We start from the raw sequence: 21,576 nt of genomic DNA on the forward strand, positions 1-21,576 counted from the left end.
ATCTTTAATTATGTAGCCGAACCATCACGATGCTTCGTACGCGGGTTCACTCAGCTAGCCCAGTGTCTGCTACTGCAGCCATCCTCTGTACTCGGTTTAGCTTTGCCCGATAACCTAACATCTATGCTGCATGTTCATTATATGTGTGCTCCTATGTTATAGCTCCATGTGGGAGGGGTCGTGTCTGAAAGCATCAGCATGGAGATGGTGAAGATAGAGCAAGTCATTGTTGGGAGTGAGATGAGATCCACCTCAGCGGAGATCAAGTCTGAACCTGTGACCACCTCCCTGCAGTCCTGTAGGCTGACATTTATTGTAAATGCATGCATTCACAACAGTCACATTAGACAGACTGTGATGAATAGCTTCTCGTCTCATTGTGTTGCAGATCAGCATGAGAGTCTCCAGTGTTTTCAGTGCTTCATCACCTTCTGTAACTCCAAAGCCAAGGAGAGACACATGAGGAAGAGTCATCGGGATCAGTACAAACAGCAGCTGCAGCAGGTAGGCAATAGCCAAAAAATATTAAAAATTCCTAGTTATGTTTAAAGTAGTGATACGAACTCAATTCATGTGAAACAAATGAAAATGTATCCATCCATCCATCATCCATCTTCCGTCCGTCCGTCCACCATCCAGGGGGGGCTGGAGCCATCCCCACTGACTTTGGGCGAGAAGTGGGATACACTCTGGACTGGTTGCCAGTCAACACATGAAAAAGATAATTTACCATACAACTGATGTATTCAATACCTCATTTAGTCCAATCAACAATATCAAAATCCAAATACTTGAAGCATGCTGCTATAAAAAACAAAAAGCAGCAGAATTTCTTTGCATGTGAAACGCTGAAATCAGTAAATTTAGATTTTTCGTTGAAAAATGACAAATGAAAATTGACTCAGTATTTCAGCTCTAGGGATTTTTTTCTGTGGATTGCAACTGCAGAATGAAGTGAGATGCTGTATAGATTATATTTTTATATCAGTATTTTAGAATTTAGAAACATTTTTGATGAGCATCCCTTCAGTTTGGCTATGAAAGAATTGTGACCAAGCTATGTAATGTATGAGATGTTTTACAGATGAAAAATTTCTCAGCTCTCAGTACAAATGTCAGTAAATGTTCTGCATAATTTAGTTATTTGGTACATAATATCACTTTGGATAAAGAGAAAACACCATTCATTCACCTTTATACAATCTGTGAATAAAGCCTTGAGTTAGTTTCATATTTTTAACCAATTTTCTGCTCATAATTTTGCAGACCGACACCGTCTTCACTTGCTACAAGTGTGACAAGTGCTTCACCTCCTCCAATGAGCTCAGCCAGCACCAGGCCACCCACAGCAGAGAGGAGAAGCCCTTCCGCTGTCCTTACTGTCGGAAAAACTTCTTTACCTTCACTGAGGTGAGGGGGCAGCAGGCCACATGTAAGCCTGTTTTTTGTGGTTGGGAAATGATAAAATAATTGTTAATTGTCTATAATGAATGTTAAATGTCTTGCAGCTGAACAAACACAGACGACATGAGTGCATAGAACGACGGTGTCCCTGCAGGGACTGCGGTGCCTTATTCCCTAGTCCTTCACGACTTCGCAACCATCGCATCGCAGTGCACCCTCAGCGCCCCATAGTGGCTGACGACATCAACACCTACCAATGCTGCAAATGTAGTCATGGTTTCCAGACAGAAGAACAGCTCCTGCAGCACCAGGAGAAATTTGCTAGTGATCTAAACTGTAACGTTAAGCCGCAAGGCAAAAAACGCGGCCGCAAGCCAAAGTACGCAACTCAAGGAGGGGTGGTTGACAAGAAGATCAAACAAGAAGAGGGAGCAGGAGAATGCACGGGATGTGATGACTCTACCAAAGAGGGATGCCCCTCCAATGAGCCACAAACAGAGCTCAAGATCCCTTGTCCTGAAGCAGATTGTGACCTCATATTCCCTTCTGTCACAGCCCTGCGGGCGCACAAGAGGGAGACGCACGGGCCTCCCCCTCGCAAGGCTCACACATGCACAGAGTGTGGTGAGAGCTTTGCTCGGCCTGAGCAGCTCAAAGCACACCTGAACAGGGCTCACTGCTCTGCATACACCTGCCCCACCTGTGGAAAGTGCTTTGAACAAGAGAGCACCCTAAAGATCCACCAGAACACCCACAGTGTGGGAGGGGAGGTAGCGGAAAAAAGATAATATATGGGGAAAAGACTGCAACTTCATCCTACATGACTCAGTTCAATGATTGTCAGAGTATTTCTACCATATTTTGCAGGTAGAAGATTTTATGTGAATATTTTAGGGTGAGAGTTTTTGAAACAAGGTTATGCAATACAATTGAATTATGGAGGACTACATCCTACACTTGTGAATAAAACTCTGTGCCGGTCTGTACATAATTAGGATTTATGTTCAGTATGAGCCTCTGTCTCAAGGGCCTTACCTCTGTTGTACCTGACATGTTTTATATTCATGGTAGAGTTACTAGCCAATTCTCACTCAAGTGTGGGAGTATTTAACTGTGCTATTTTATTTTCAGGAAAACTCACAAAGGTGACAAATGCACAGAGAATGTAAGTCCTAAACATAATAAAATCCAAAATCCGATAAACGGGCCAATGTATAGGATTCTGTACTATGGGAAAATTATGTAATCTCTGGGTCTTATTTTTCTCTTTCCAAAAGTAAATAATTGTTTCATTAAACATTACTTACATTTCATCTGTGTCTGTTTGTGTGAGTTAAAGAATGAATGAGGCAAAATGGAAAACTCCTTGTCTGCTAAAGTAGAAAAGCATAAAGTGCGTCCATTTACTCTTTATCTGTGTAGCTGGTGGTGGGTGGAGTCTAGAGACAATTTTAGAAGATTTTTTAGAAATCAGAAGCAAATGCTTGTTTTTAGGCTTGTTTTTTTAGCACTTGCTTTCACAATAATCCAGTATCATAATTTTGATCAAGTCAGAAGTATTGCCCCTCACTACTATAGCTATGAAATATTCAATTTTACTGTGCATACATGTCATTTATGATGTGGTATCATACATATCGCTGTCACAGCTGAAAATGTTTAGACGTGTAGTAGGACTTAATAGGAAAAATAGATATAATGAACAGAATTAGCAGCACAACATTTAACTTTATAATCTATTATTTCATTTTAAGAAGGCACACACATCCAACTACATCTTGTGATTGGTATTGTTCTCTAAAGAATGAAGATCCTGCAGCTTTTTCTAAATCAACACTCAACTAAAATGGCTGCATACTTCCACTAACACTGGGAAACTGGATGCGAATCAACAAATTCTTGATTCTATGACAAAAATGCCTAAAAGTCCAACCTGTAATTGATGTGAATTTTTTCCTCTGTAATATACAGCTCAAAGCTTAAAGTTATTTTTGGCTTTGTTCATACAAATATGGGTAGATTTAATATAATGATATATGATGAAGTGATTTTTGTCCACTATCCAGTGGTGGAAAAAATACCAAGTACATTTATTCAGGTACTGTTCTTAAGTGCAATTTTTGAGGTATTGCTATTTACATTTAATGCTAATTTAAATTTTCATATTTCTTTTTTTTTTACTCCCCTACATTCATTTCACTGCTAGTTTGCATTTCCCAGTTAAAGATTTATATACACAGTGTATGTTCCATAAAATATATATTTACATATACAGTCGTATGAAAAAGTTTAGGCACCCCTCTGAGGCTGCATAATAATTTACTCTGTCTGCACAGAAAACGATCACAGTGGCATGCCATTCATTTTCTAATAAAAGCTAAGTAATGGGGTATTTTCCAGACAAAGATTTTTAGTGTAGCAATATTAAGTTGTATGAAATTGTATCAGATGTGAAAAATAGGCTGTGCAAAAATTTGGGCACCCTTGTCATTTTGCTGATTTGAATACCTGTAACTACTTAGCACTGATAAATTGGAACATAAAATTCGTTTGGTGAGCTCATTAAGCCTTGAACTTCATGGACAGGTGCATCCAATCATGAGAAAAAGGTATTTAAGGTGGCCAATTGCAAGATGTTCTTCTCTTTGAATCTCCTCTGAAGAGTGGCAACATGGGGGCCTCAAAACAACTCTCAAATGACCTGAAAACAAAGATTGTTCAATGTTAAGGTTTAGGGGAAGGCTACAAAAAGCTATCTCAGCGATTTCAGCTGTCAGTTTCCACTGTGAGGAACATAGTGAGGAAATGGAAGACCACAGGCACAGTTGTTGTTAAGGCCAGAAGTGGCAGGCCAAGAAAAATATCAGAGAGGCAAAGGCGAAGGATGGTGAGAATGGTCAAAGACAACCCACAGACCACCTCCAAAGACCTACAACATCATCTTGCTGCAGATGGTGTCACTATGCATCGTTCAACAATTCAACGCACTTTGCACAAGGAGAAGCTGTATGGGAGAGTGATGCGGAAGAAGCCTTTTCTGCACACACGCCACAAACAGAGTCGCTTGAGGTATGCAAAAGCACATTTGAACAAGCCAGCTTCATTTTGGAATAAGGTGCTGTGGACTGATGAAACAAAGATTGAGTTATTTGGTCATAACAAGGGGCGTTATGCATGGTGGCAAAAGAAGACAGCATTCCAAGAAAAACACTTGCTACCCACAGTAAAATTTGGTGGAGGTTCCATCATGCTGTGGGGTTGTGTGGCCAGTGCTGGTACTGGGAATCTTGTTAAAGTTGAGGATCGCATGAATTCCACTCAATATCAGCAGATTCTTGAGAATAATGTTCAAGAATCAGTCACAAAGTTGAAGTTACACCGGGGCTGGATATTTCAACAAGACAACGACCCAAAACACTGCTCAAAATCTACTCAGGAATTCATGCAGAGGAACAAGTACAATGCTCTGGAATGGCCATCCCAGTCCCCAGACCTGAATATTATTGAAAATCTGTGGGATGATTTGAAGCGGGCTGTCCATGCTCGGCAACCATCAAACCGAACTGAACTGGAGATGTTTTGTAAGGAGGAATGGTCGAAAATACCTTCATCCAGAATCCAGACACTGATTAGGGGCTATAGGAACCGTCTAGAGGCTGTTATTTTGGCAAAAGGAGGCTCTATCAAATATTGATGTGATTTTTCTGTTGGGGTGCCCAAATTTATGCACCTGTCTAATTTTGTTTTGATGCATATTGCACATTTTCTGTTAATCCAATAAAACTCATTTCACTACTGAAATATTACTGTGTCCATCAGTTATTTGATAAATCAAAATGAAATTGCTGATCCAAACACCTCATGATTTAGAAATGAAAATAATGGAAATTGTCAGGGGTGCCCAAACTTTTTCATACGACTGTATATGGAAAATAATATATCCCTTCATGAAATATGGAGTATTATCATAGATATAAATATTCACTACATAATAATTCAAATAAGTTCCATTATCAATACAACCTTGACCTAGTATTTTTACTTTTGATGATGTAATTACATTTTATTTCTAATTTTTGAGGAGTTGTAGTATTTTTACATTAAGATATTGTTGTTTTTGCTCAAAGTATTTCCTCCACCACTGGTACTATCGTAATGCAAAAGGGTTTAAATTCCGCAAATCTTATTTCATACACAACAATAACCAAAACCCTGACACCCGAAAGCTGCTCTTCAAAAGCGAAGTCGCCTGGTGTTTCGAACTGGATTCGCCAGAGGCCGGAGAAGTTCGTTTTCCCATGATGCACCAGTGGTTCCTTTCTATCTCGCGCCTTTGCCTCGGTGCAGTCCATCTTGCCTCTCACATCGCTGCTGTCAGCCTCTGCCAGCGCGCCGTCCGTGTTGTTGTAGTAAATAATGGCGGCATCGGGAGGCGGATTATCATCTCCCGCTACCGTCGCGGGCTTGAGCACCCCAGCGCCGGCCCGGGCTCGCTTCCCGGGTCGGCCGTGCACGGCTCGCAGCAGGCTGCGGTCGGACAAACGCACCAAACGCGGAAGGTTGGGCTCGGACAACGGAGAGCTGGCTGCCGGAGGGCCGAGGCCCGTAAACATCGGCCTGGCGTTGAGCGAGGACCCGTCCCTGCTGCGCCTGCTCGGGGTGGCGGAGAAGCACAGGCGGCAGAGAGACGCGGGGTTCGTCTCCAGCGACAGTGAGGAGGTGAATAAGCTAACGATAGCATGTCAGCTAGATGAGTAATAATACGTCTAATGGGCCACATGAAGCCCGTGCGTTTAAAAGAACGACATTTAAAATAATTTACTTATTAAAGTGTTTAAGCTAACGCAGGGCTAGTTAATGCTAACTGGCAAACACAAGCCCAAAATAGACATTGTAGCTAGCTGTTTGCCTGCAGGGTAACTTAACGTAATGCTTTAAATGGGTGATAATTCCCTGTCTGCTTGCTTCTGTGGATATTTGTAGTTGATCGTGTGTTTTTAAATTGCCATATTAATTATTTGATTTGCAACAGAGCTCCGCCGCTGTCCCGCTGAGTTTGTTTGCATGAAAGCACATTAAGGCGGAAACTTTGGCGGTGTGATAACCACCGTGGATACGTTTTGTTGTGGAAACCGGGGCACGTCTTTGTGTGTTAACCAAACGACACGTTTAGTTGAGTTGAACTTGCCACATGCTGCTGACACCCACAAGCTGCTAATCTTTGTCGTAGTTAAAACGTCGCTGCTGCTGCTAACTTAGGGATCACACTCTCCACGTTGGGGCTGTCAGCTGACTGCTCGGTGTTTTGAACGTCAGTTTTACGTGGGAGGCATAGCAGCACATTGAAATATCCTGCTCAGTGCCTTTCTGTAACCTAATATCATAATTGCACCGTCTGTGTTTGCAAACATTAACCCCTCCCATCATGCTGACCTTCCCTTTTTTATATTAAAAGAGAGGTCAGACCTTTTTACTTTTACTTCACTCTTGATTGTCTGCACGCTGCTGCAAAAGTTATATGACCACGATATGGTTGCTTTCATAGGCCTTGACAGAAATAATGAATAATAGCAAAGAGCCATTCCACCTGCAGGCGTGATCGGTGGGCTTGTGTGAAATCAAGTCTTATTGATTGACATTTATGAGAAGGACCAGGCGCACTGAGGATGACATCTTCACACTATTGGAGTGCTGTATCCTAGGTGGCATTTATCATGTTCTGTAATAAATATGCACATATGCATTTGTATTATGCAGTCAGAGAAAAGCATTGTGTATTGGCCCACTTTATTATTTAGATTTCACATACACTGTGAGAGGTTTGTTGAACTGAGTGTTACAGATGCTCTATGCACAGCTCATAATGAGATACAAATATTATATGACACACAAGAGCAGACTTGAATCTGCTACACTGTGAAGAAGCCAGACAGTATGTGAGATATCCTTTACTTCTAAGGTGGTCTCTTTTTAGCCTCCGCCAGACAGAGTGGATCCAATCATATTATTTAATCTCCAGAGCAGGGGCCTTAGTGTCTGACATCAGTCGGACTTCACTGATGCAATCTCTTTAGAGTGAACTGTAAGAGTCACATAGCCCATGCTAAAGCTTGTGTCTGCTGCTCAACTGGAGTACCACACGTCACTTAGTGCCACACACACTCCTGTGCTCTGCAGTGCTTTGGACCAGGTATCATTAGGGGAGTTTTTAGGGGAGTTTGCTGACAAATCTATAGAGTCGTCTTTTTTTTTTTTTTTTGCACATGAAGATGGATGTGAGTAATTGGAAGTCATGCTGAAGTGTGCTTTTGATCTACTGTAGTGTGCAATCGTTGCATCTGAGGCAGACTGTTGCCTAAATGAGAGGATGCTGGAGGCTGACTGACTGAAAAAGCATCTACTTAAACTTTTGAGTTTGAATGTATATTTCTAGTACTCTGCTGCTTTGAAATGTCACTCCTTTTTTTTTTTTTTTGGAGATAATTCAATTTAAATGCAGTGTTTTTAATGTTTCCATAGCTTGAGTGTTACACCACTGATTTATCACAAAATATATTGAAAGAAAATATTGCCATATATCTCACTAAAAAGAGAGTGTCACAGGTAGACTATCTCTGTAGAGTTTCTTATAACTGACTCACTGACTGAAACCAAAATTTGGTTCATTTGGTGCCTCAGTATTACACTGATGCAACACTGGAGTAAGAGTAGAGAGCAGTGCTGATGCTGAACAACATTTTCTGCAGGGCTAATACCTGATAATCAAATGATTCACCCAGAAGTACTTGAGAAATTATTGAAAATGACTTGTTTCCTGCTTGAGCTGCCTAATGTCTGCAGTGGCTTATGTGAAATATAAGACCACCTGATGAACCCATTCACTGTCATCACATTACTGACCAGACAAAGTGGTTAATTATTTAATTCTTCTTCTTATTTAATTCTTCATTACCACTTTCATATCAGCTCTCTGTATGGAAATGATGGATATTTAAGATATGCCATAAGATATGCCACGTCTATTTTATATAAACGTCCTGTTGTAATTGTTAGTTAAGTTTTAAGCTATATCAGGTAGTGTGCAGTATACCAGTCTTGACTAAATCTTGTATTATAGCCATTTAAAGGTTTTATTTTCTGCATTTTTTTCCAGGAGGAAGATTTCACTGGATTTGGGACCACAACAGTTCGCCCGCAGAAAACCTCTGCCACTGTACTTCAGTCGTCGTTAGAAGAGAAGCCTCCTCAAGCTTCAGACCACTCTCTGGAGGCAAAGCCTCTTGTTGGAAAAATTATACCCAAGACCCCAAAGTCGGCTATAATTGGGAAAATTGTACCAAGGGTTCCTAAAGAAGACCAGGGTGTCGAAGAGAGCCTGGCAAAAGACAAAGAAATACCCAAGGTGGTAATTAAACTGCATAGCAGGCAAGTAGCTCTCACTGCTAAAGCTAAACATGCAGACGAGCAGGCCTCAGGTAGACAGAGCAGCACAAGATCAGCTGACTTTATCAGGAAAGCAGGAAAATCAGCAGACTCAGGCAGCACGCAAAACCAAACAGCCGCTACCTCAGCTGGTGGCACCAAGCGAGATAAGCTGGTGAGCGCTCTGACAGTAGTCAAGGGTGCGAGGAAGGCTTCCAAGGTCAAAGAACAAGGCGAGGTGTCAGAGGACTCTGACACGGACCAATCCCAGCCACAGAGATCTGCAAAACGCATGAGGGGCTTTCAAATTGGGCACACCAGACGCACATCTCAAGCAGTGACTCTGTCGTTCACATCCTTTCACAAACGGCAGAGAAAGAGAATGGCTAAGGGAATTAGTGCCTCTCCGGAGGCTGGTGCTGAGGCCGGCGCCCAGAGTGGAGAGGAGGCAGCGATGCCCCTCGAGAGCGAAGCTGGAGAATCACCGGAGAAGAGAACACACAAAAGACAACAACGCAAATCTTTGTTTGGGCAAAGGCGAAAGTCACCAAAAAACGTTCCAATCATCAGTCGTCCAAAACTGGTTCGAAATCGCACTAGGCGTGTTTATTACACCTATGTGCCCGAGCCTGTTCCAGCCACACCAGCGCCAAAAGGGAATGAGCAGCAGCTGCAGTGTCAGAATATCACTCCGTCAGAGAGTGAGCCCAGCTTGTTTTCTGAACAAGTCCAGCAGAGTTCAAACAACTCCTCCATCCCTGTAATGAGTGCGCGTTCCTCCCGTGTTATTAAAGCTCCAAAGAGGTTCTTGGACGAGGAAATGATTCCCTTTCCAAAGGGTTCTCTGTCAACATGGCTGAAAAGTCAAAAGAAAGACGACGGAAAACCAAGTCCATCACGTCAGGAGTCGAGCTATGATGACAACTCGCTGCAGTCAGACAGCGACTCGACATCTGCGGTTGACAGCTCATCTGCAGTGACAAAGTTCTCGTCAAAACCCAGTCCAGGCACGAGCCACCTAGAGATCTACAAGAACCTCAAGAAACTGACCTTGAAACTGGCAGAGAAAAAGAAAGGGCAGCACGACACTCTGGGGGATTATGCACACCACCGCGACGGTTTGACCTCCCATGTCCGGAAGAGACGGAGGTCAAAGCTCATGATGGAGGAGATGGACTCGCCTGGTGTAGTGAGGAAACTAGCCGTGATGGTGAACACTGACGTGGAAATGCCCACACATACGCCGTTAGGAGATACAGGCAGCAACAGTAAGGACCGTTTCTACTTGTGTTTAATTATTTATGAAGATCTTGCTACTTAATTTTGGGCTTGTTTTTACAAATGTTTGTTGAAGCTCCGACATGCGCTTCTCTTTCAAAATCTCTCCTGGAATAATGACGTGGTTTTAAATTGTAGATGACAGCAAAGACTTATTGGAGAATGTAACAAATCTCTTGGCCAGAGAACACTATGAAAAATTTGAATAGCCTGGAAATTTCAAATAGATAATTTAACAAACTGAAGTGATTGCTTCACTGTTTAGTTCAATAGGTGGTACTGTGCTTTTGATAGGTGTTTGTTTCTACATCCTCTGACCATAGTTGCTTTATTCATGCTGTTTGGTACAGATGAAGCAGGATGCATGACTGGGGACGTTCAAGAGGCGCCGGAAGTCAGCGGGCCGAGCCATCGAGTCGGTCTCAGTGGAGCTAATAAGACGATGCTCCACCTGCTGAAGAAAGCCAAAGTCCAGCTCATCAAGATCGATCAGCAGAAGCAGCTCAAGTTATCACAGGTAAGAATCAAAGATCAAAGCCATGCAGAAGTAGAAGAAAATTATGTTCTTTAAAATGGTCAGAATTTGTGGTGGTGGTGGGGGGGGGGGTTCCTTCGCCTGGTATACATGACTGCACGTTGTAGAGAGCTCCAAAGCAACCAAAATGTCTAGTGCTAAAATTATAACTCACTGGACCAATTCCTCGACTTTGTTAGGAAAACAGCAAAAATATTTGCTGTTTCCAAGCTTTCAAAATTAGATTTTGTTGCTTTTGTATGTGTTATATAATTGTGAAATTAACATCTTACATTTTGGACTGTTAATCAATTTATTGTTGAAATGATTGACTAAATAATCTACAATGAATCAGAGAACCTGATATATGCTGCAAACGGCTGCTGGCTAAAGCTTTCCACTAAGAGAAATAGTTTTATCTTCCTATATTACATTTCAGGCTGTTTATTTAGGAATCTCTTACATAATCTCTTACACTCATACATTGTCTTGTTGGTATGTTATATGGGAGAGGTCAGACAGAATTTCATTGTACTTTGCTGTATGATGACAATAAATCCGATTCTGATTCCGATTCTGATTCTGAAAACCCTGTATTTCCCTCTTGTCTGGACCAATAGTTGAGCTCCAGAGAAACACGAGTACCAGTTAGTGGAAGGAGGAGGAGGAGCAGAGTTGGTGCATCTCCCAAAGATATTGGTCCTCAGGTAATTCTTTTACCTTGAAAATGTGTTTTTTTTATGTTCTTTTGTCTTGGTTTGAATGAATCCAAGCAGCCTCAGCTCAGTGCATTTGTTGCAATCACCTGATTTACCTCGATCATTTATTAAGGGCTCAGGACTGCCTGAATAAGGGTGTTGAGCCATAAGAGTCAGACACTTTATTTTGTATATAAAGCAGTGGAAAACAAACCTTTGCTGCTACTGTGTGTCTTTATACAGGTTATTTGTAGCACATGCAAAATTAATAGACTACAAAACAATCAGTGAAGACAACTACAAGATGGCATCAGTGCCTCAGTGGTAGAAACATATGTTTTTATGAAATATATTGATCAGTGTTGTCACTATTAGAGAATTAGCTTTTATCATTTGTTTTTTATCAAGGAGCTACATATCATATTGTTAGTGTGATGTGATAGTAGTTTGTTTTTAGCCAAATATTTCCTCATCTCACAGTATCTTTTGTGTTTGTGTGCAGGAGCAGCCACTGGGCGGTCCGAGGATCAAACATGTCTGTCGGGCAGCAGCGGTGGCTTTGGGGCAGCCCCGTGCGTTGGTGCCAGATGATATTCCCAGACTCAGCGCCCTGCCACTTCACGAGAGAGAGGGCATCACCTTTTCTCCTACAGCTGAGGGTACACTGCATCTACATGGGTTATTTTTAGAAATTAACATCTCTTTTCCCTTCTTCTCTTGGAGAAGGGTGAGCACCTCGGTGCATTTTGCATTGTGAACGTGCAAAGATTTTAACTGAAGTTCAATAAGCAAGATACTGGCATTTTATAGAATTAACATGATTTTAAAAAGAAAAAAGTTAAAAAAGATACATTTTTTCCCAATGTGTGCACATTCTTGAGCCACTACAAGAATTTACCCACAATATAAACTTTGTGATTGCACTATACAATGAATGTAATATGTACTGCAATGTGTTCACTACAATGGTGAATTGGAATGCTGAATTATTTAGTTTGTGTTGTGCTTGGAAAGACAAATGTGTGCCCCCTTTCCTCTGGACCAGGAGGAACAAAAGCTGTGCGGTCATGGTTCATGCTGACGTGAAGGTTATAAACTGGCACTGCTAACAGATATGCTTAATGCATTTATTCAGTGTCATTCTCGCTGGTTAGGATCTGGTTGAAATGTCGAGAAACTGACGCACAACACAAAGGAGGGACCTCAACCAAAGATGACTTCATCACTTGATTTAGTGGAGGGCATCTTGAGAATCTTAAAAAGCTCTGAATTCAATTTCAAAAAAAAAAAAAAAGGCATTAAAAGGCTTATTGTAATTAATTAATGATTAGTATTATTAATCCATTCATTCATTTTTTACACTTATTGGGGTCCAGGTCACATTAATTCCTTTATATCGGCTCTATTCTGCTCTGAGATGATGGGGGGGAAAAAATTATATATTCATAAAGATTACTAGGCAACATTGTTCCTGCTGGTTTTCCATCATACTTTAACATTTTGGCCAGTATGATCGTGAAAAACTGACATTAAAATGCATTCTGTGTGCTATTAAAGAGGTCTGTTGCTACTGTGTAGTTGGAGTTTCCCACATCATTCTCAGACTGATTGTTTAAAAAAAAATAGATCGACTTGATACTGTAAATAACCATCCTCTCAGGTAGGTTAACTGTTTTTCAAACCAATTTCTCTAGAATGCTTCAATAGCATTGTGCAGACTTAAAGTAATTTCTGCCATTTTTTGTTTGGCAAAGCTGCTCTGCTAGTGTATAATAATGTAAACAGTCACCAGCTAAAATATTCTTTCAAACTAACATAGTTAAGCTTCTGCAGTTATGAACACACAACCCTAAAAAAATAAGATTCTCTTTTGTAAAAGGGCACAATTTTCTGAACACAGAAAACTGCTTTGTTAGCTCAATGTAGTTGTAACTAAAATATTTTCCAGCCAAAATATCTTTTGTCACACACAGATTAGCCACCGCTGTTGGAAAGCTATACCCAACACTGGTCGAGTGAGCATCACTCAGTATGAGGTGAGGAAGTGCCGTTTGACAAATAGACTCACTGCCCTGAATTTTGTCTCCTAATGAACACATTTAGTTTTGTTGGGGGAAAAAAACAGATCCTTACACAAGGTTTACTTCTGCTACATTATTCATTTAAAATCACCACCTGTGAGAAATGTTTTTCTGTCTGGAGTTGCTTTCTGCCAGCCGGCATTAAAATATTACCACTGGGGGGGTAAAGAGCTTTAAAATCTATATCTGGTAGTTTTGAAAACTACCAGACACAAAGGTACGGTTAGGGGAATTTCCACCAGCAGTGGATTTGTCAGAGACTCCTGATGTGTTCGTCCAGTCACCTAACTTTATCCTAGAGAGATTTCTACCACTTCAAGCAGCCAGTAGTAACGTGTAGCTGTACAAACAAGGCTCGCTTGTTGGAAAAAAGATCAGTAAATGAGTATGTAAGCACCTCCAGTCACAGGAGTTAGACCTGTCATGTCTCCTGCAGACTGTATAGTAAGTTCTGGCATCCAAATGTCACCCCTCATCACATGTACTTATTGATGTGCTACTTGTGTGTCTTGGCTCTTGGCTCATCCTCTCCGTCTCTCGCTTGCAGATGTGGCAGATGATGACGATGACATCACTGATCAGGGCAGGGCTCAATGGGTAGTCTCTCAGGAAAACATCCAGCGGAGGAGGAGGGGGAGGGGGAAGGGCCGCAGGTTCAGGAAAAGGAAGGCCCTGAGGCGATATGCACCCGGTGGAGGCCGTTCCCGGCGCTGTGGACGCTGCAAAGGCTGTTTAATAGAGGAGGACTGCGCAAAGTGTATCAACTGCCTGGATAAGCCCAAGTTCGGGGGGCCCAACACCAAGCGGCAGTGTTGCATGTGAGTTGAACCAATCACAAGATTCAGGTTGTTGAGTTTATAGAGCCAGGAGGCTGGTGAAGAGGCTAATTTTACTGCGCAAGATTTCTATTTTGCTTTGGCATTTCTCTCACACTGTGGGTGAGCTCTCTCTGCCACTGAGGTAAATAAAGGCCAGTGTTTGAGAATTTACTGTAACCAGCACTCAACAAAGCCCCGTGTGGCACTGTCCAAGGGTAACAAGTGTTTTTTTGTTGTTGTTTTTTTAAATAACTAGTGAGTTAATGAGCTTTAGAAGTGTGAGTAGACAGATTTTGTTATCTTTGGACAGGGTCTGGCTAACTTTTACACCCTTTGTGCTAAGTTAAGCTAACCAGCAGCTGGCTTTGGCTTCATATTCACAGTACAGGCATAAGACTGGTTGCTAGCTTCTCATCTAAGCCTCTGTAAGAAAGCAAGTTTTCCCTAAAGTCAAACTTTTGCTTTGAAGCTGAAAAGTAATCACTTACATATTTTACATTTTGGACTGACAAAATTGACATAAGCGTTCGGAATAAGGTTCTAAATGTTTGAGTTTGAGTTAAAATACTAATTCACTTCTGAGTAAGGCTTTTTTGTAAACCTGAAAATGCTTTTTATTTCTTTTCAGTAAAACATACTAAACAATCCAGTTAATAAAGGCAAGTTGAGTCGTACTGTTGAGCATATTCATAGGTGTGTACACTTGCAATTTACCTTGTACATATATTTTTACATTTTTCTGTTTCATCAGATACAAGAAGTGTGAGCAGATTGAGAAAGCAAAGATTGAACGCATCATCAAACCACTGAAACGTAAGTAATTAGATGCTGCTCCTCCTCTCATTTGTACCCCGCCATGAATATTTCAGCTCCAGTGTCTGATTTACTGTCATTCATTCTCAAAGTCAACAGAAACAAAAAAAATTCGGCAACATATTCAAACGTTTAGTTAGTTTACAAAATTAATCATGTGGCTCCCCTTCATCAGTCCAGGCGAGGCGGTTGTCAGGCGTCTCAAGCAGTGACGATGCAAACTGGAGGTTTGGAGGGGCGGACGAGGGATCGTCCTCGATGGCTCCTGGAGTCAGGAAGCAGTCCCTGCGTAACGTCACACCGCGCTCCTACAGCAGCCTGCTGAAGTCTGAATCGGAAGAAGAGGAGGAGGAGGGAGAAGAACAAGAGGTCAAGGCGGATAAATCGACAGCCAAGTCCAACGTATCAGCTGCTAGTAACCAAGGTAACTAGAGCTCTGTTTTTATGACTCAAACCACTGCCAAGTGTCTTATCTTGCCACTGAATTGCTTTTGCAGGTGGCTAAACCTAACTTAAAGATCTCTGATGTTAATTTCAGAGCTTTGTTGCAGGGAACACATCACAAAGTACCACAACTTAAATATCCTACCCATAAAACAGATAACTTTTGTCAAGACCAGGTAATGAAAAACTGTTTAATAGCTGCACCATTTTCCAGCTGTGCTTCCAACAGGGGCTCTCAGACGATGTAATGAAAGATGTTGAGAAAATAAGACTGATTTCTAATTATGTGACCGAGTGTTGCATTGCTGACACTGCAGTTGTCTGTGATATCTTTGTAGGTATGTAGAGGTTTGTACTGTAACTGATAGCCCAGAGGAAATAGTTGGCTGTCCAATCACAATCCTTATGTGTATGTTTGTGTAGCGTCGGCTGACAGACGAAGACAACATTGAGCAAGTTGAAGAGAGGCTAGTCAAATCAGCTCTCCCTCTGCAGCAAACTCGTTTCCATTGCAAACACTTGATTGGCTAAAATTTCTACTGGTGTTGGTTCTAAAGGAAATGTGACATAAGCTTGGTAAACTGAAGCAATTAATGCAGCGCTAGAGTGATTTAGAATTTGCGAGAATCTTTTTGAAAGCAGTATTTGAAGAAGCATCAGAATTGTGTCTTAGATCTGTTTGTCTTCTTCTGGAGATCCTCCTCCTCATCAAGATGGCGGATCACTGCCAGACAATCCTCCAACCGAGGCGGTGAGGCAGCGCCGGCCGTTCTCCAGAGGAGCTGGGAGCAGACCCAGAGCTTTCAAGGTAAAAACATCTGGCAGATTTCCCTCCTCGCCTCCGGTGTGCCACCTATTCAAACCTGGGTCAAATTGTATTTTTGGAAAAGGTTTTTTGCTCATATTAGTCTTTGCTCATATTAAATTACCTGATAGGTGGTGTTTTAAAGAATGTAATGATACAAAAAACACGGTTAAAAGTATTTATTTCTTATTTCAAACGGACAAATTTGTTTGTTCATCTGACATAGTGAATGATCAAGATTTACACAACACCTACAAATATTTCCAAGTAATACTTTGCCCAGGTCTTCATCTTTCTGAGTCAGTTTTCTGATTTTAATTTATTGATCTGTGTTGGAATGAGTGATTCTGATAACATCTTTCAATCTTCTGTTTCTAATGTTTCTGCTTCTGAAGTTTTTCCATCATGTTAAACACCTTGCATGTACTTAACCTCTGGCTTTATAAATTATGGACAAATTATGCTGCGTTCATGACACGCCTAGTTTTCTTTTTGATAGAAGCACAACATAGACTCCCTGTTCTAGTTCTAGTACGTAATTTTGATGGTGCCTTGTGCTCAAATACTTTTGGCTAACTTCAGTTTACCAGGACTATCCAGACTCCTTTAGCCCACATGAGTTTAGTATTTTCTTCTGTGATCATACATCTACAGTACAGCATTAATCACACGTGGTTTAAAACAGCGCTTCTACTGGGGATTTTTTCATCGCGGCAGGCCTCAAGATTCAGCAAACAGCCAGTCACAAAGAAGGAATCACCTCTTATCATTTAATGCGTGAGCATTAAAAATGGATCAGTCACAATGACCTGATGTCATCACTTGATCCTGTGAGAGTAGTGCCAATTTAAACTGGTAAATGATAATGCAAAAAATATATATTCAGCGATCATGTGTTTCGACTTAATTTTTGAGAGAAATCCAATAATGCAATATTTTAAATAATATCTAATGATGTTATTATAAATCTGTCAGCTACACGTATATTTCACGGAGCCCATAATGACTTTGATCATCTGTATAACTGATCAGTAAAATCCCTCATCGCTTCCTAACTCTAATTTCATTGTTGAAGGGGCTGTGACATCGTCATAACTTGAGTTAAAGCATAAATCTTGGCTGTGCTGCCTGACTCTTTGCTTCTGCTTGTTCTCCATGGCATGTACATCTGACTTCTTCAAAATCACTTGCCAATCTAATCAAGCAAACGTGAACTTGTAACAGTTTGCTTGTCCACTGTCGAAGCTCTTCGCTATGGCTTGAACGAATCGTGTTAATGCAGATTCACATGATTTGTGCCTATTTTTTTTACATTTAAATCTGCATTGCTTGAATACTTTGCCATTCTTCATAAAAAAAAATCCCCCCATGTTTCTGCATAGACGCTGCCTCCAGGTGTTGGAATTTATCTTCATCTGTGTATGTTGGTTGCAAATTGGTGGTGCTGTTTTTGTCAAGTGATACATATACAAATGCTCACTCACTGGTTTGTTTGCCACAAGCCAGTAACTCCATCTCCCTCCTCTTTCAAAAGCACATCAGCAACAAAGGAGGCCACCATACTTTGAAGATGAAAATAAAGAGGAAGCAAGTACACAAAATCAACAACATGTGGTTTCACTCAGTTTCACGCGTGGCTGTGCATTTTGATAGCAGTAGATTTGTCCGTAGTGGTCACAACAGAGTAGGGCATTGGCAACTTTCTGTAGGAGAAGAACTCAGCAGAATGTCAATGGTTGTGGACAGTATGCTGGTGGGTTTCTTTCTTTTGTTTTTTTTAAATAATCGACTAGTCAACTATCAAAGCCACTGGTCAACTCTGTGCGTTGTTGTGGACTAGCTGTCCATGTGTGGTGCAGAAATGAAGCTACAATGGAACTACAGCATATATGCAGCTGGGGAAGCTGTGTGTGCAGATTTGTTTGAACAATCATTTTCTAAATTATGCCATGTCAAATGAACAGAATTTAAGGTATTTAGCCAAGGAAAGACTCCTGCTATTCCTGCAAGAAAGCAGCCATGTTGTCAATGCAGTTAAACCTTATCTCCAGCTCAGAAAAGCCTGCTGGGAGTTTAGTCCAATCAGATTGCGGCTCATTTGTCAAGAGCCTCTCAGAGCCACTGAAGGACTTTTCTATTTCACCATTCCTGCCTGCATTAGTCACATCTTTACTGGTTGTTTATTCAAACCTTTTTGATGATGGACTACTTTTTAGGAATGTTTGACCATAAAAATGTGGCAGTTGTGAATGCCTAATGGAGACCGTTGTCCAAGAAATTTGATTGTATATAATACAATATGCATATATCTAATTGGAGTACTTGCATGAATGTAATCACGCACAAACCTTTTGAAAATCCACAAATACCTGCATGTACCCGCTACGGTTTGTGTGCATGTGTCTTAGATTTAAACTAAAAGCAGTGTGCCAGTGGGTTTAGGTCATTTTTACTACTGTCTGGACGTGGCGACATTAGTACACACTTGTAGGAGACTTCCAAAAGTTCTAGTAGGCTTAAGATTACTTTCAATTTCCTTTTTAAATAAAAAAAGCCAGCTTAACATACAACAAGAAAAGTACAGAGATCACTAAGTCTTTTAACATGGAACTCTTCTATACTACATACATATGTATTCTAGCAATCTTGCAGAAATTAATGTATAGTGAAAGCACACTGCATATTGCACAGGAAAAATAAATAAACCCCTCTTCTGAAACTAACAAAATGAGAGAACAACACTATGCATCTTAGTGTGAACTCTTCCTTTCTGTTGTGGAACAAAATCAGAGCAACATCTTTACACTGGATCAAGCTAACATCTGCTTTTCCAGGTGTAGTGATAGGGCAGTGTAAATCTATAAGTAATACCATCTAAGATGGTTTTTCCTTGTTCTCATACTATTTACTTTACGTGCGTCTTACACACCAGTGATATCAGCCTTTTTAAAAACCTTTACTAAACATGCCAAATGATTTCTTAATGTTTTATAGTGTTTTGACAGCGGTTGAATTTCTAAATAAGCATCAGAAAAATGGCAAACTAGTTGTTTTATTTTTGTCTTTGAACTGGAAACATACTTTACTTGTGTGTAAATCTACTCCAAGCCACACCTGGTGTACTTTTCCTGTCTCTACTCATACTGAATGCAATTGCTAAATTTTCTTGACCTTTTCTTATCTCTTATTCCTGACTCACTCTCAAAAACATAGTGCACCACCCCTTTTCTGTCTCCTTGGCTGCTGCCGGCCGCCGCCTCTGCATGTCATTAGTATCTAGTAAATCTTTGGAACCTGTCGTGCTGGTTGGCTTAGGCGGTCCCCTCGTCCACAGGAACAGGAGAGCACGGCAGAGACGGAGACCAGAGAAAGTTTACCAGAAACCAGCCCATCCAGGACCCCAAAGCCGAAGCGGCAGCAGCAGCTCCAAATACACTTGTGCCGTCTGCCTGATTTTATCCTGCAGTCTGCTCTGTTTTTGCCACAGCAGTTGCCCCTGTGTCTGGATCAGTGTGCGGCACGGTCGCATCCAAAATTGTCCCAGCTTGCTACACAGCCTGCTATTTCACATTCCACAACACAGTCTCCTCCAGAATCGTCCCCGCCTGTAACACATCCCGTTGCTCCACTTTCACCACATCCCATAAAAGACGCTCCGCAGAAATCTCTGCTGTTACGATTGCACCGTTTGCCCCAGTCTGTGGTGCAGTCAGCGTTGAATTCGTACAAATGTATACCATCATCCCAACAACATCCCCAGTCCACACCGCACTCATCTCTGACACAGGTTTCCTCAGAGCTGTGCTCTCGGGGACATCCTGAGTCTGAGGAGCCCCCAGATGTTTTGACTGAGACACACAGAGCTAACAAAGATAAAACTGAGCATAAAACCGAAGTGCTACCTCAGACTGTCGATCCAGACAGAGATTTACAGGAGGAAGAGGAGCAGGAGGACAAACGAGGGGGTCAGCCTGAAGAGAAGGAGGACGATTCTGTAAAAGCGACAGCGCTGCAAAACTGTCCAGCAACTGATCCACACTATGTCCTTCGTTCCCAGAGTCCTGCAGAGTGTGCGTCAGTGAACACCCTGACTGGGTTAACTAACGGATTTCCCCAAAAGGGCCTGTTGCAGAACAAGTACAAGATTCGTGTGGACTTCAAGGTGAGTTTTTGTACCAGTATCACTGGGGTCACTTCAATACTTAATTCATTCCGAAAGAGGCCAATTTGAGACAGCAGGAGTGCAAACATAAATACACAAACTATTCTGTTACAGTCAGAAAGACATTAGAATTAATTACAGTGGCCAATCCATAGCTGGCCAACAACATCCAGCACCACAAAGACGCACAAAAAGAAGATCAAAATGCAGGTGTTTTTTATCATTCAAAGGTTGGTGTGGCTGTTCACAAGTCTAACGGCTTCTGGAATAAAACCAAACTTCCTTCAATTTGTTTTACGTACAAAACTGGGCACATGTTGCTTTTCAACACAATCAGTATATTTACAGCTTCACGTTCTCCAAAAATGACAAGAGTTGACTTTAAAAGAGGCAGCAGTCTTATCTTCAAAATATATAAAAATATAAATCTCTGTTGATTATGACTCATTTTAGAGCTTTGTAAGGAATCAAAGGAACATAAATAGGTGTCTCATAACAAGGGATTGTACTGCTCTGTAAGTACAGCCTTGTTCTTTATTTGATGTATGAGTATCAGAGTAATAATCAGGTCACATTTGGTCCCCTTACTGGAAGTGAAGGCTCTTCATACTGTCAGGTTCTTAAAGTGTCTACTAAATGATAAGAATATGATTTTCATTTTGGTTTCTTTTATTTTCATGTCATGCACACAAAGTGCCCAACTAATGGGTTTACAAGACAACAAAAAGTACATTTGCTGTATTACAAAACTGCACTATATTAATTACCTTCATCTTGGTGTTACAAATAAAAAATACTTGAGCAGAATGTTTATTACTTTAACATGCTGAGGAACATTCATGCTATTAGTAGTTGTTAGGGCACTTTATGTAACAGCTTTTTTTTCACAAGTTTGATTCATGTTAATGTGCGTATGCATCCTCAAAATACCAAAAGAAGAAACTGACTTTCCTCCTGCTTTCTTTTTCTTTCCTTGTGTCCACCAGGAGGACTGCGCTGTCCAGAATGTTTGGCTCATGGGTGGCCTCAGCGTCCTCACGTCTGTCCCTACCACACCACAACCCGTCTGCCTGCTCTGTGCCAGTAAAGGACGACATGAGGTAAGTCAGCTCTTTCCCACAGCCTGAATAGTCTGAC

At 41.3% G+C, this 21,576-nt stretch overlaps 2 protein-coding genes across 4 annotated transcripts in view; both read left to right on the forward strand.

Moving 5' to 3' along the window:
* The first annotated feature begins 167 nt into the window (after positions 1-167).
* LOC139215113 (oocyte zinc finger protein XlCOF22-like) lies at positions 168-2,717 on the forward strand. Of its 2 annotated transcripts, none has more exons than XM_070845965.1 (4): positions 168-298; positions 389-504; positions 1,267-1,410; positions 1,509-2,717. In XM_070845965.1, exons 1-4 carry the CDS (start codon positions 199-201, stop codon positions 2,190-2,192), a joined length of 1,044 nt encoding a protein of 347 aa, XP_070702066.1. In that variant the 5' UTR covers positions 168-198; the 3' UTR covers positions 2,193-2,717. The 2 variants fall into 2 exon arrangements, with proteins under 2 accessions (XP_070702066.1, XP_070702067.1); XM_070845966.1 differs by having other exon boundaries at positions 242-315.
* A 3,103-nt stretch (positions 2,718-5,820) lies between these two features.
* The window catches only part of kmt2ba (lysine (K)-specific methyltransferase 2Ba), a 28,972-nt gene continuing 13,216 nt past the window's right edge, over positions 5,821-21,576 (forward strand). Inside the window, exons 1-11 of one of the 2 annotated variants that reach the window (XM_070846021.1) lie at positions 5,821-6,123; positions 8,558-10,094; positions 10,455-10,621; positions 11,239-11,325; positions 11,819-11,975; positions 13,945-14,215; positions 14,967-15,028; positions 15,204-15,452; positions 16,168-16,280; positions 19,612-20,439; positions 21,426-21,539. In XM_070846021.1, the coding sequence (XP_070702122.1) occupies positions 5,821-6,123; positions 8,558-10,094; positions 10,455-10,621; positions 11,239-11,325; positions 11,819-11,975; positions 13,945-14,215; positions 14,967-15,028; positions 15,204-15,452; positions 16,168-16,280; positions 19,612-20,439; positions 21,426-21,539 (3,888 nt within the window). The remainder of the gene's footprint in view (positions 6,124-8,557; positions 10,095-10,454; positions 10,622-11,238; positions 11,326-11,818; positions 11,976-13,944; positions 14,216-14,966; positions 15,029-15,203; positions 15,453-16,167; positions 16,281-19,611; positions 20,440-21,425; positions 21,540-21,576) is intronic. The other variant, XM_070846022.1, reaches the window with a different exon arrangement.

The sequence above is a fragment of the Pempheris klunzingeri genome, chromosome 16 (assembly GCF_042242105.1).
Source record: "Pempheris klunzingeri isolate RE-2024b chromosome 16, fPemKlu1.hap1, whole genome shotgun sequence".
NCBI lineage: Eukaryota > Metazoa > Chordata > Actinopteri > Acropomatiformes > Pempheridae > Pempheris > Pempheris klunzingeri.

Excerpts from the sequence above, each read along its gene's own strand:
- LOC139215113 (XM_070845965.1), top strand. The coding sequence starts at position 199 with ATGGAGATGGTGAAGATAGAGCAAGTCATTGTTGGGAGTGAGATGAGA. Across the intron at positions 299-388 it reads GACCACCTCCCTGCAGTCCT|ATCAGCATGAGAGTCTCCAG; the intron begins GTAGGCTGACAT and ends ATTGTGTTGCAG. Across the intron at positions 505-1,266 it reads ACAAACAGCAGCTGCAGCAG|ACCGACACCGTCTTCACTTG; the intron begins GTAGGCAATAGC and ends ATAATTTTGCAG.